The sequence below is a fragment of the Bidens hawaiensis genome, unplaced genomic scaffold (assembly GCF_021521415.1).
Source record: "Bidens hawaiensis isolate Kalapana, Puna unplaced genomic scaffold, B.hawaiensis_p1.1 tig00035949_1, whole genome shotgun sequence".
Lineage (NCBI taxonomy): Eukaryota > Viridiplantae > Streptophyta > Magnoliopsida > Asterales > Asteraceae > Bidens > Bidens hawaiensis.
Window position 1 is genome coordinate 85,692 of NW_027496268.1, and position 14,639 is coordinate 100,330.

Genomic DNA, 14,639 nt, shown 5'->3' on the forward strand with positions numbered 1-14,639 from the left:
TGATGGATTTATATTACTCTCAATACTATACTACTACTCAAACAAGCAAATGTAATCAAACTAAAATTATAATTTATTTAATAACAAAAAAAAAAAGACAACTTTGAACATTTATTCAACTTGGTCAATGAATTATAGATCTCATCCAAACAAATATCCCGTACCACTCGTATGCTTTTCATACTAACCATTCGGGTCCTTCAAATTGGTATTGCACCAGTTTTACATAGTTGATGCTACGTTGTAAAAGATTGCAACGTCCTGGATAGTTGACCTACGTAAGAACTCTTTCCGTATAACTTAATAATCGAATTGCAAAAGTATTTTAGGCAATCCTTTTGGACATGGCTAAATATTCATCGTATTGATCATGAGGATTACCGGTTGCGCGCTACCAAACCGTCGATATGTATTTTTGTAACGCTATGAAACTCTAGTTAGACCTCATGTCGTAAGCTTTTTGAAACCATTCAAAGTTGGTCTTGATTTCCCCAACAATTTGTAAAAATAATCTTTTCTAGGCAAATGAAATCTCATTCTGAACATCTCGGCATCTTACTTTGGGTCTTTGATTAAATAATCATTCAAAGAACTTGATGTGCCAATTCACGATGTGGTACATATCTTTTCTTGGATCATGCCATATGTTCAAGTTCGACCGCAACAAACAAACACTTTGGACGTAAATTCAATACCGCTAGAATCGAATAAGTCGGAAGATAGGGGCATACCACTTGAGTCGGTCGGGTTGCGCGGACTTCTCGAGCTGACTCGGGTGGTCCCCGCACTTTGAAAAGGAAGTTTAGTAGACTCGATAGAAACAATTAAATTTTGTTGGCTTCCTCACCGGTCACTTCCATCTCCAATTGTAAGTGGTAGAGAGAGCATAGGGTAGAGTCTAGTTTTGTTTTCTTGACGAAGGTGTCTGTCTGTCATGTGTGTTTTTATAGATACACGATGTGTGTTCCATTGACCCGTGGACCATATTATTATTATTATTATTATCCAATTTCAAACATAAAAAGAGCACCTTCAATGCCATATTATATATAGCTAGAACAGATTCCTTTCCTTGTTTGTTTTCCAGCACAACAGTATCCTCTGAAGTCTATACTATACTCAACTCTGTTCACCACGCCTACTAACCTGTCCTAACCTCTTCTCTTCATTATTTATTGTTATTAATTATTCATCTCAAAACACATATATATCCAATCCAACCAACCACCTTCATTCAATTCACCATCTTTCCCTTCTTGAGAAGAGGAGGTAAAGGTAAAGGTAAAGGTAAAGGTAATATATTACCATCACAAATTTTCTATGGCAAAGACTAATAATAATGTGGTTGAAGCTCCAGCCACACCGGGTCGACCCGTTTTTAGCTTTAGTGTTGGTGCTGGTTCAAGAAAGAACTTCCCTTCGAAATGGGATGATGCCCAGAAGTGGCTTATTAGTGGCCCACCTGCTCATGTCTCCAAACACCAACATCACCATAAACCAATATTCACCGAGGACCAACCTTTCAATGATCCGCCTGACATACTTCTAAAAGGTTGCCACTAATTCATCTTACTTAGATATGTTATATTATGGTCATATATAATTCTTGAAATATGTCTTTGTTGGCAGATAAATTAACAAATGCTGAAGAAGCACAAGACAACCAGTTTTCAAGATTCAAATGTGTGGTGCCAATAAACCAAGGATTCGTATTGAAAGATGTATCCACGGAAATGGTTGTTGATGAAGAAGTTAAAGAGGGGTCATGTCCCACGCCGTACAAGAGTGTGTCTCCGCCACGACACACCACACCTGCAAGCATGTCAGGTCCATTAGCATTATTAACGAATACCTCCTTGGAGTTACAAGAATGCCATTTAGCTAAGTTACAACCGGGTACTGGTCATTGCAACTGGACCTCTAGGGAGGAGGAGGAAGAAGATGTGTCCAAGAGTTTGAGACATTTTGAGATTAATAATAATAATAATAATAATAATGATGAATGTCCAAAAACCATTCCACCTTGTGCTTGGAAACAAGAACAAACAGCTAGATCCCACCAAAGGTAACATGTTTTCTTTTTTCCCTAACTTAGTTTGTTTTTGGAATTGTAATATTATTATTTGAAGATGGAAACTAAAAAATTAAACTGAATTAATTAGTGTTCTCATGTGTAATGTAGGTACCAAAGAGAAGAAGCAAAAATTGAAGCTTGGGTAAACCTCCAAAATGCTAAAGCAGAAGCCGAGTCAAAAAAGCTAGAGGTACCTAAAATTAAACATCACTTTAGGGGTGCTTATAATTCCTTAACGATAAAATAAGCAATCTCAAAGACCCTATTTATTTAATCAACGTAATATAATTATTATTTTGGTGTTGGTGGCTGGGAAAGTTTGTCTAAATGCACCCACTGTTGACCACAGTTGGAGGGCTTTGTCCCAAGTACATTGAGCCCTTCACCACTTTCTTTCTTGCTTGCTTCTATGGAATATGAATATGCATGCTAGTACAAGATTTTATTTTTTAAACTTTATGCTAGCTACTTTCCAAACCCATGTGAACATGCTTAAAATATTGTATCTTGGGAACTCAAAACTCAAACGTGGATATCAATCCCCAAGCTATTACACTTCCAAAGGTATATGCAAACAAACAAAAGCCACTTTCTTGGTTTCTTGTTTATTGTGTTTTAATGTAATAATAATAATAGCAACCATGTCCTTATTTGGTACTTTAAAGAAACTTATTCTTAGTTGCTGTTTAGATGATTAAAGCTGTTTGACTGAATTTAAACTAGTATTTTAAATATGTAATTGATATGGGTTAGTGGATTTGAACTTTACTTATAGGTAAAGATTCAGAAAATGAGATCAAAATTTGAGGAGAAGATGATGAAGAGGATGACAAGTGTTCATAGAAAAGCTGAAGAAATGAGAGCAGCAGCCCAATATGAGCACAACATGCAACCTCCAAAGTCAACAAAGAAGTCAAAGGACCTCAATGAAAGCTTGCATTTTTCTACCTCTTGTACTTGCTTTCCATGTAGCCAAACGGTTAAAAGAAAATTTTAACTAGTTTTATATTTGTACCTTTTGGATGCCATGAATTAATATTCAAGTTCAAAGAAAAACAAGTGTTCAAAGTTAGTGAAATTGCAATAAAAGTAGGGGAAAATTCCCATAATAGTCCATTTAAAGAATGTGTTTCCAAGATTATCTCCAATAATTGAAGTTTTCAACTTTGTCCATTTGTTATCTCGTCGCCGACGACATGATAGCGAACACCGACGATGCGATACTGAAACAAATAGGATAACGACACATGGCCGGAATAGGTCGTCGACGATGCGTTATGTTGTTGCTACCTTGTTACACAAGGGTTACACGATGCGTTAGTGATAACGCATCGCCGCTACCCTACGTTAGCAACATAACGCATCGCCGCTACCCTACGTTAGCAACATAACGCATCATCAACACAGATTCCGGCCACGTGTCGTTATCCTATTTGTTTAGGTAACGCATCGTCGGTTTTCGCTATCATGTCGTTGGTGTTCGCTATCATGTCGTCGGCGACAAGATTTCAAAGGAATAAAATTGAAAACTTGAATTATGAGAGATAAACTTGGAAACATTAACTATAATTGGGCTATTTTGGGAATTTGTGTGGAAACCCAATAAAAGTAAGATGTGTAGTGTAGTCAATTCATGTACAGGTATTGGTGCAGAATGTATAAGTAGTTGAAATCCTTATTCTTTATATATGTGTCAGATTAGATTAGTACATGTGTCCTGGACTGTACTGTAGTGTACTAGACTAGATAAGAAGTTAATTGAGTTCAAAGTTTTACCCATAAAATACATGGTGAAACCCATGATCTTGTAGCACAGTCTGGGACTGAGCTGGTAAATAATAATAGTCTCCTAACTATTATTACACTGCCACTGTGTAGTGTAGCACATGGTTTCTCTCTGTTCAAATAACAAGATTCACGGGTTTCTGACTTACACAACGAAATAGTATAAAATAATAATCTTTATACTTGTCATACGTGAGTAGTGTTATGCAATAGTTATTGACTAGTTTCAAATTGAACAAATATACCAGTAAGTTTATTATTAGTTACATTTGTAAATAAATAAATCCAATAACAACCAAACATATCAATCATGCCATTAAAATCAAAGAAAATTTTAAGCATAAACGTATTCGAAGCTTCAAGAATTAGCACCTCAGAGGTTACTAGATTCAATCGGTTTTGCGTATAGACAATCTGGCTAGCGAAACTTGTTAACATACAAAACATAACACTGATTAGGCTCGTCTGAGAGAGAGAGGAATGTCTTTTCTCTGACTACCATTTGACGTGAAAATAAGCGATTGTTATTGAGAGAATAAAAGGAACGTGAGAATTTAATGAATAGATTGTGGTTACCCCGTTCTAGTTTCCACACATAGGATGAGTTGCTAGTAGAGACACATGCCGTTGGCATATGGGACCTGTTTATTATGTCTGCACTACTGATAGGTTTCTTATTCCGCCTTGAACGTGATTCAGGCTCAGCCCTGGCAAATAAAAAAAATTGTAATGAAGTGAATCGTGGGCCCACAAGCTTATTTCTTAAATGAAATTGATTAAATGGGCTAATCCAACCCAGTTTAGTTTGGTTTGGTTTGGTTTGGTTCGGGTAAAAAAAGCTGATCCGAATTTGGACCCGGTCTAATTAACGAAAAAGAACGAACCCAGTGGTGGCTTGTTTTGCAAGAAGGTTGCATAAAGCCAAGCCATAAATACTAATAATAATCTAATCGGAGCTAACAAATTCATCATCATCAATTGGCAATTGGTACGTGTTCATTAATTCAGTTATGTTATGCTTCTAGTTATCAATTTAAACCCTAATTATGTGTGTATGCTATCTGTTAAATTCAATCAAATCGAAGGAAGATGTTTCTAACGAGGTAAGTAAATGCATTTGATTAGAATCTGTGTTGATTGATTGATTGATTCAGTCAGTGTGTATTGATAAAGGTGATGTATTATATATATATATATATATATATATATATATATATATATATATATATATATATATGTATGTATAGGACTGAGTATGATAGGGGTGTGAACACCTTCTCTCCAGAAGGAAGGTTGTTTCAGGTTGAATATGCTATTGAGGCCATCAAGGTCAGCTGCTTTCTATTCTATGTTATTTTCAAAACAAAATTACTTTTTATCTTATCCATCAAATGACCATTGTATGTGTCTGTGTGCTGCAGTTGGGTTCTACGGCCATCGGGTTGAAGACCAAGGAAGGAGTTGTTCTTGCTGTCGAGAAACGTATTACCTCGCCACTCTTGGTATGTTGTTTATGTGTCTTTGAGCTTCATCACTAGTGTTGTAGGCTTTTAATCATTTTGGCACATCTATCTTTGTTCATACTATATGTTTTCGGTCATTTTTGTAATTAGTTTCTTTGTGGTTATTTCGTGAATTTATCTAATCATGTATCTTGGGCGTAGTGGTTGATGGAAATTTGTGCTTTATTATCACTAATAGTATTTTAGAATGATCAAACAGTTATATACACCGTCTCCTCACAACCATAGTGTGGGGTTGTGTTCAAACCTCATAAAATTGTATTTGTGCGGGTTATTTGTCCTCATGAGCTTACCTAGTATTCTTTACACAGAACAAATTTCTTTTCTACATTGTTGCTGCTGTCCGCTTGATGTGGCTATTCTGAAATGTTTTTTTTAATATGCTAGGGAATATTTTTTAATATGCTAGGGAATATCATTTTTTCAAGTGGATACGGTTTTTTTGTATTTACATTTTAGTATTAATCAGATCCACACTTTAAGTAGGATATTGCCTGCTATATTCTACTCTGCCTGTGGGTTGTGGTTAGTACTTTTACTTTCCAGAATGTGGAGGTATGGAGAGCAATACTTCAATTAGGGAATAATAATTCACAACAATTTGGTTCGCTCCTTAGTTTCTGGTGCTTTTTGAAAGTGGAAGACAATAGATCGTATTAGCAAAAGACTTGCTTTTCAACTCTACAATGAATTGTGGTGAAAGTTTTTGATAGAAAATACATAGAATAGTTGAAAGGAAACATACCACATTTTGCAGCCAGACTTTAGTCTTTTGTGTTTATGAAAAATCAACAGGATCTAATTTTGAATTTATTAAGGGTCCATCGGGTCATGGATTGGTATTACTGTTGGATACAAACCAAAACGTTAATACTGCATTTGTAATGGGAATGTGGCATTTTTTTCATATGGTCACTGTAGAAACTTATTCCTAGTGAGCCAATAATGGACATTGATGAGAAAATCACTCATTGCAGGAGCCTAGCAGTGTTGAGAAAATCATGGAAATTGACGAGCACATTGGCTGTGCCATGAGTGGATTAATTGCAGATGCCCGTACACTCGTTGAACATGCACGAGTTGAGACTCAGGTGACACTAACATCATCCACAATTTTATTTACGTGGAATAAGTTTTTCATTAATAATGATTTTGTTCTCTCATTATAGAATCATAGGTTTTCATATGGTGAGCCGATGACTGTGGAGTCCACTACCCAAGCTCTGTGTGATCTGGCACTGCGCTTTGGTGAGGGAGATGAAGAATCTATGGTTAGCTACTAACTATACCATCTTTAAACTATTGTTTGTATACGGTTATGATTATTGAAATACTCCAATTCTGTAAGTATCAATCTTTAAAATTTCTATCTTTTTGCAGTCTCGACCATTTGGTGTCTCTCTTCTTATTGCGGGCCATGATGAAAATGGTCCTAGTCTGTAAGTATCAACATTATATCTTCATGTTAGTAATCTATAATAACATGAAAGAAAAGAGAAGAGTATAAGTTTTTTTTTTAAATTATATACAGATACTACACGGATCCATCAGGCACATTTTGGCAATGCAATGCAAAAGCTATTGGCTCAGGATCTGAAGGTGCTGACAGTTCTCTGCAGGAGCAATTTAACAAGGTCTTATACAATGTTCATTTCTATCAGCACGTCTACGCAAAATGAATTTTTTTTGGTTAGTAATTAAGAAGTATTAATTGCTTATGGTGTTTGCATTTATGGATGTTTTCAGGACCTGACTCTGAAAGAAGCTGAAACAATTGCTCTTTCCATCTTGAAACAAGTTATGGAAGAAAAGGTCAGTTTTTAGCCTAGCTTAGAACCTTATATATTTTTTTATCAGTGATTTGTTAATATTCATTATTCAATTTGATTATGATTATATTGTGTTAGCACTGAACATTTTCTGTGTTCCTGAGCTCAGGTGACTCCCAATAATGTGGATATTGCGAAGGTTGCACCTACTTATCACTTGTACACCCCAGCTGAGGTTGAAGCTGTTATCAGTCGCCTATAAAACAAGAGTCTTATTTGATCAATCGTAGACGGTCTCTGTTTGTTTTGTACTAAATTGTTGAAATTTTATCCTGCTTCCCTTTGGTATTTGAACACAAGGCCCTTGTTATGCTTATTGGTGGAGGCCTGGGCCCTAGAACTTATGTTTCAACAAGCCAAGTAGTTTCTATGAGATTATGTCCAACTTTTATAGACCCTTGTTTCGTTGCCATCACCCACTTCATTATCTATTTTGTCTCCCGTCTAGCGTGTAATATATCTATCTGTATATAGTGTAGATATGGGTGTTTGATGAGAAAATTAGTACTCTGGTGAAAATGTTGCCTTTTGAAGTTAATTGCTTGAAAAAAAATTGCAGAATAACAAGAATATGTCCAAATAGTAAGAAGGATGGAATGTTATTGGATTCATCAAAAAATATTTTTGGATATATCTTAACACTTAACAGTATGTTGCCATCTGGTCCGAAACATGTAAATCATTCAAGAAATAGATTAGTAAAACACAACGTTCCTCTTGAGTAACTTATTCGCAAAGGCAACCATCTTCTCTCGACTCTAATCACGGAACTCATTCATGAACTTCGAGTGGAAGTCTGACAACCGTGAAACTATGGCTGGAATCTTGTCCTCCTGAGGCAATATTGTGCACCTAAAATGCCACGTTCCCGGGACCTGAACACCCACCATTAGTAGCATGAAATAACAACCAACTAAAAGACGGATTTGTGTAACTATCTAACCTGACCGAAACCACTTCCTGGAACCACAACAATCCCAGTGGCATTAAGTAGACGGATAGCGTAGTAAGCGTCTGGTGCTTTGTTAGCATCTTCTGCTGCTTTTATGGCTTTCTTTGGCAGATCAATCCGTGGAAAAAGGTACATTGCTCCCTCTGCTTTGTTGCAAGTAACACCCTTCAAGTTGTTAAATGCATCTTCCAACGTCTATCAACAGTTAAAAAAAACAACTTAATTCAAGCTTCAACTATTTCCAAATCCAAGTTTCGTAATTTCAACTGACCTTCGCACGTCTCGCCAGTGATTTCAGGATTCCATCTCTCTCAGACAAATATCCATCATAGGATTTATCTCCAACCTGCAAGCATGCATATATTAATATATTATCATTACATAAACCTCAAAATATGCCACTGAATCTTTTCATGTATTGGCAATAAGTATGTATACCTTAGGAGGGCTCATGACAAGGCTTGAAAGAATTTGACCAGAAATATTTGAACAAAGATTCACAGATGCCACCTTGTAAAATTGTCCCCTAACATCGGAATCAAAACCGGTTATCTCCATGTAACCACCTCTTTTCCCACACTCACCATGATATCCTGAAAATTACAAGACATTGTTTATTTTATATTTTACTTCTAGTTCCAACAATTTAAAGAACTAGCTAGTATACCTTTAGACACCGACTGAAAAGAAACCAAGGGGATATCCTTGTCACCATATCCCATAGAACGGCATACCTTTTTAAACGAATGAAATTTCTTGTCCGGTGCGTAAACGTTCTCCTGGTATACCTGTGTTTATGTATATCATATTAGTAACAGTGTCCATGATATGATATGCAATGCAAGGATAGATTGTTTACCTCATCTGCTAAAAGAACCAGACCTTCTTTCTTGCAGAATTCGACGATCTGTCGTTGGTTTTCCTCAGCAAGAACCTGCCCCGTTGGGTTCCCGGGATTAATTACAACCAACGCTCTAACGGTAATACCATTTTGTCTGGCAGCTTCCAACTGCTTCTTCAGTTCAGAGATCTCAAGTCCCCACCCTGTTGCTTCATCGAGATAATAACGAACCTGAAACATCCGCAAAGCAAGTTAGAATAATAACATTTATGATATAACTTTTAGTAAAGTGATAAATAATAACTAGACATACAAGGGTGCCACCATGAAGGGCAATGGAAGCCGAGTAAAGCGGATACTGAGGAATGGGACATAATATTCCATCATTATCTGATCTTATTAACAACTGCATCATCATATGGACCTGGTAAAAAGGAAAATGATCAAATTTACTGTTTTAAAATGACATTTTACATCAAACACTACAATTTTACCCCTGGACTTGCACCGTCTGTCAAGAAGATATCATTTGGATCGGCAGGAAAACCATCACGTTCTTCAATACCAGCGGCTATGGTGTCGCGCAATCCTTTAATTCCCTGACTGTGACTATATGCACCAGTAGCTCTTCCAGGCATTTGATCCAAGATCATTAATGCTCGTTTTATGGAATCTGCACTAAACAAAGTGTTTGTTTCCTTCTTGTCCATTAAGGCAGGGTGATCACATAATGCGAGAACCTGGGATAACATAACATAACACACATGAGTAGTGCCGATTACTTATCATGACAGTAAAGTTGCAGCATCCCAACCTCTCGGAAGAAAGTTATCGGCTTTTGACCAAGTGACTGTGGATTTCCAATATTACAGTAAAGTATCTGCCAAAGATGAGGAATAGGTAGGTAATATTGCCATCAATGTAAATAATAATATATAAAGCATGCGTCAAGTTATACCTCCTGAAAAGGATGATCACCTGGATTTGCTTGCAAGTCTTGTTGTAATTTCTGCGGGAATCAAACATAACAAGATTTATTCATAGACTGAACACTCATTGTATCAATATTTTAGCTGATGCAATTACCTGAGCCAAAGAGACGATCTCACCACGAACAGCATATTCACATTTTAATACCTATAAATATGAGCAAGATCTCATCTGTAAGTTACAACGTACTCAAAATTCTACCAAGTACTAGTTACTATTAACCATCTAATATTATATGCCTTGTGATCTTAAATGTATCTTTCTTAAATCGTTAAACAAAACGACAATAAGACAGAAAAAAACAGACTTAACAGCTAACAAAATGCATGCAACCTTAGGATTGAGGGAATCAACGGTAACAGGTGGTGTTGCAACATTTGAAGCCATGATTGTGTAAGAACGAAAGGACGAACGCCGCGATTTAGTATTTGAAGAGGAAAATGTTGTTGTATGATAAGGATTCAATTTCACAACGGTAGGGATCAACCTTTTTGCTCTTTCACCCACGAATTTCCGCATTTGGAGACACCAACAATCCAATGCGTGCTTTTGCTTTCGCTTTCAAACACCACCCCAATTCAAACTCTGATTCGCTCTTCGTTATTTCAATTTCTACCCTTAACCTTTCTCACATTTAACAAGATATCCCTTTGCACTTTTACCTTTTCAATATTAAGAAATAATGGTTACTAAAAACTCAATGTTAGACTATGAATCTCTTAATTTTAGTTGACATTATGATGCTTTAAAACTTTAAATGAATATTGTTGAAAGAAAAGGGTGATGACTATAATAGATGCATAACATGAAGGGTGATCAATTTAAATTATGCATGTGGTTGGGCTTGGTCATTCAGTTTAAGTTGATTCCGTTATATATGTATGCCCTTCACAATTTGCCATCAATTTTCTAACCTTTTTAACAAATTTTTAAAGAAAAAACTAAAATTATTCTTCCAGCAAATAAAGTTCATATGTTTCTTTCTTTTAAACACACATATTGCTATAAACAGAAACATGTAGCATTCCTCACAAAATAAAATTAACAAGAAAATAAATACAACATTAAAAGGATTGTTTAGTTAACAGTTATCTTGAACATCAATCAAGTGGAATCAAATGTCACTTGTGTTTTAGGTAACCAAGTTGATCCATCAATGAAAGATCCAACATTGAATTTAGCCGCTTGGGCACTCGTTAACGTTGGCTTATAACCCGGCCAGTTAACCCGTTCATCAGTCGTGGACCCAGGGCCAGTGTTCCGGTACTCACCATAGAATATAGTCGAAGGTGGTTCCACACCCTGGTCCCATTCTGCCCAACCCAACGGATGCAAAAACCCGCCGATACTCGACTGCATGACCACAGTCGTCGAGTAGTCCTTCCACGGCCTGCCCAGGTACGTCAGGGCTGTAAGATTGTCATTGTCTAGAGGCGTTATCTCACAGTTCTGAATCGAAATGCCAGTGTTTTCATTAGGATCTTTTTTCCCTTGAGCTGTGATGGTTACAAACTGCTTAGGTAATGGTTGCCGAGGCATAATCTTGCAGTTTTGCAAGACCACTGAGGAGTCCCCGAAGATGAAGTCCACGGTGCCAGTGATGGTGCAGTCGCGGTAAAACTGACGGTTACTGTGTGGATAAAGGGTGTCTTGGAAGGCATCAAAGGAACATCTGTAGAAGACTGAAAAATCTGAACTTGATCTCATTGCAACTGCTTGTTCTTTGATTCCACCTGCTGTGTTCTTGAATCCTATGTCCATTGCTATGAACCCTTTTCCTGATACACCTATTCATTTATTCATTCGGAAAATAAGTATTTTGCTTCATTTCAATTTAGTTAATTTGCTTTATGTATGTATCGATGTAAACACTATCTTTAAACAAAGGAATGAAAAATCATCATTTATTTAAGTGTAGTTATGAGATGGAAGATTGTTGGTTATATACCGAACGTTGCAGACTTGAAGGTGGCGACTCCATCGACTTTATTTAAGCTACCAGAAACAATGGTTTTATTCATGCCATCGCCGTAAACCATGACATTCCAATACGACTTGCTCAAGACAACATTCTCTAGATACTCTCCTTCCTTGATGTATATAACGAACCTGTCCTTGCTCTTCATTGGGATCATCTCAATCGCATCGTTGATCGTCATCACATCTCCACTTCCGTCCTTAGCCACCGTCACATTCGGCCTAGGCTTGTCTTCTTGAAGCAGCAGCCTCCTGTGCGGAAACTCTACTTTAATTTCCGTTAATAACTTACGAAATATTTTGGACACTATAGCCAAACTGTTGCTTGTGTACTCGGTCGAATTACGCATTTGAGACTTCATTTGTGTTAGAAACTTTGAATCCATTTCTTCTAGAGAATCCAGACATGTTTCCTGGTTGGTTAAGGCCGCGCTCAGCCACGTTTGCAAGTCGTTGAGTTTCAACAACTTGTCATTGTCTTGTGTTGAGGAAATGGAATCTTGGAGATTCTCAACGGCTTCGTCTAGCACGGTCGTGCATACCTTTAACGCCTCCTTATCATTGGCATTATTAGTAGTCTTGATCAAAGTTTCGGGCAAGGAAGACAGAGCGGAGAGTGAATTCAATGCGACTTGTAACGAGAGCTTAAACAGGTCTTTGGGGTCGGTGGAGTTGGATTTGGAAAGGCTAGAGTAACAGGATTCTGGATACTGAGTCTGGGTACAAACGGCCTTGATGGACTGAGCGGGTGAGCTAGGTGTTTGTGTTTGTATATTATTATTGTTATTGCGTTTGTGAATGACGGTTCCAGCGACGGCTCCAATGATTACGGCAAGGAGGAGGACGGTTGAAACGAGGATAATGACTATGCGCTTACGTGATTTGCGATGGAAAGCTGCCTGATGGAACTTTTCGTAAGCCATTGGTACGTAATGGTGGAAGTGATGAAACAATGAAATTTATTTAGTTAGTTAGTTAGTATGGGTTTTTAAGCGTTACGATTGCTCATTTATATATGTGTCCGGAATTGTTCAACGAGGCTACTGTGAATAGACAATTTTTGTCCTTTGACCTTGTATGCAAATTAAGTTGTAAGGTGATATATTATTATAATAAATATATATAAATTATGTGCGAGTGGAAAACCGGCCGATTATATTATCTTCTGACAGTTTGTAAATATGGTATCCAAATGCAACCGCGTAATGCGTTTTCATATCAATTCTTAGAGGATGTTTGAGATTGCTTTTTTTAAATGTTTATTGCTTTTTGGAGAGATAAAATGTTCAAAATGCCCCTTCAAAAGCATCTAAAAGCACCAAAGCACCAATTTGGTATTTTTAGGTGCTTTTGAATGGGCATTTTGAACATTTTGCCTTCTCAAAAACAATAAGCATTTTAAAGAAGCAATCCCAAACATGCCCTTAATAACATGGGACAAATAAGTTGTAGCTACGCTACGTAGGTGAAAATGACCGTAACCAATTGTATATTAATGGCCAAACTCATGTTATGAGTCAAGGAATCATAAAACATTCCAATACAATAAAATGAACTGCGACTGAGAATAATACATGAATAAAAATTTCGTGTCGTTATCTTTTAGTTTATTATAGTTTAAACATATCTAGCATGAGTAACTCCGTCTTTCACACTTACTAAGTGTGTATTGGTCTCACATAGGTTTCATCCGGTACCTATATATACCAACAACTAGATGAATAAATAGCCAAAAAAGACCGACTAGAAACATCTATATAGGTGTTGTTTTCTAATTGTATGTTAAAATATTCAAATAGCTATAAACTTTCTAATTTAAGCTGGGTACAAAAAGACCGCCTCTACAAACTGAGTTTTGTCATATCGAAATTGATTTGGTTTCGGTTCGTGTTTAGAAATTAGAACTTGGTTTGGTTCGCAAATCGTTTCCGATGTTCACCTCTCTATGGCTATATATTAGACTAGAAGCCCAGTTACAATATAAGATGTGGGCGTACCAAGCCCTAAGTAGAAAATACATTGGTTAAGCCCATCAAGTCATAAATACAATATAGCCTTATGAGAAGCTACACTACACCAGAGAAACGGGGCCATAATTTATTGCAACATGAAAACTAAAATTAGCTTATTACTTCACTTTGAAATAATTGTTGAGACTTTTTAGATTTATTTGGATTAACAAAATTTCTTATTATTTAGATTTATTTAAGAACACATAAGTTTTGTGGTCAAGTTTTAATAAATGAAAACTGTATTCATAAGTAGCTTTTTATGAAATAAAAAATCACAAACTTCATAGTAGAAAACTTTTGTGGTCAAACTATAAACTTAAAATTATATACAAAAGTTTTGTGACAAATCTATAAAACTGGAAGTAGTTTTTGGTCGTTCTAGAAATGTTCCAGTTCATATATACAATGTAATGATTCAAAACACTAGCATTTTTTTTCTCACTTATAAATAGCATAGTTGGCTTATACATCATTCATCAATTACTTTAATCTTAATTAGTGTTGAATCACCACTCTTTTGTCACCACTCAACCTTTGTTATGCATGTTAATCACTTTTTACAAAGATTTTTTTTACACAAATAAAAATAAAATGTCCACTTGGTACCACATCATCTAAAACCTTCAAAATGAATGTGCGACGAGCGTGTTGTTGGT

At 36.4% G+C, this 14,639-nt stretch overlaps 4 protein-coding genes and 1 pseudogene across 4 annotated transcripts; 2 read left to right on the top strand and 3 right to left on the bottom strand.

Moving 5' to 3' along the window:
• Positions 1-1,320: 1,320 nt before the first annotated feature.
• On the top strand, positions 1,321-3,071 carry LOC143588015 (uncharacterized). Its single transcript, XM_077069137.1, has 4 exons — positions 1,321-1,552; positions 1,630-2,065; positions 2,183-2,264; positions 2,850-3,071. Exons 1-4 carry the CDS (start codon positions 1,321-1,323, stop codon positions 3,069-3,071), a joined length of 972 nt encoding a protein of 323 aa, XP_076925252.1.
• Positions 3,072-4,918: 1,847 nt separating this feature from the next.
• LOC143588026 (proteasome subunit alpha type-5) lies at positions 4,919-7,662 on the top strand. The gene is made up of 9 exons (XM_077069147.1): positions 4,919-4,962; positions 5,107-5,188; positions 5,281-5,361; positions 6,360-6,473; positions 6,552-6,653; positions 6,763-6,821; positions 6,914-7,016; positions 7,129-7,194; positions 7,321-7,662. The coding sequence occupies exons 1-9, from the start codon at positions 4,949-4,951 to the stop codon at positions 7,411-7,413; spliced, it is 714 nt and encodes a 237-aa protein (XP_076925262.1). The 5' UTR covers positions 4,919-4,948; the 3' UTR covers positions 7,414-7,662.
• Positions 7,663-7,890: 228 nt separating this feature from the next.
• LOC143588028 (alanine aminotransferase 2-like) lies at positions 7,891-9,767 on the bottom strand. Its single transcript, XM_077069148.1, has 3 exons — positions 8,602-9,767; positions 8,435-8,509; positions 7,891-8,358 (listed from the first exon to the last, which is right to left on the bottom strand). Exons 1-3 carry the CDS (start codon positions 8,719-8,721, stop codon positions 8,146-8,148), a joined length of 408 nt encoding a protein of 135 aa, XP_076925263.1. The 5' UTR covers positions 8,722-9,767; the 3' UTR covers positions 7,891-8,145.
• Positions 8,796-10,381, bottom strand: LOC143588016 (alanine aminotransferase 1, mitochondrial-like). Its single transcript, XM_077069138.1, has 8 exons — positions 10,298-10,381; positions 10,091-10,141; positions 9,963-10,013; positions 9,819-9,884; positions 9,499-9,744; positions 9,318-9,428; positions 9,023-9,235; positions 8,796-8,951 (listed from the first exon to the last, which is right to left on the bottom strand). Exons 1-8 carry the CDS (start codon positions 10,379-10,381, stop codon positions 8,796-8,798), a joined length of 978 nt encoding a protein of 325 aa, XP_076925253.1.
• A 674-nt stretch (positions 10,382-11,055) lies between these two features.
• On the bottom strand, positions 11,056-12,894 carry LOC143588017 (pectinesterase 1 pseudogene; annotated as a pseudogene).
• Positions 12,895-14,639: the final 1,745 nt, after the last annotated feature.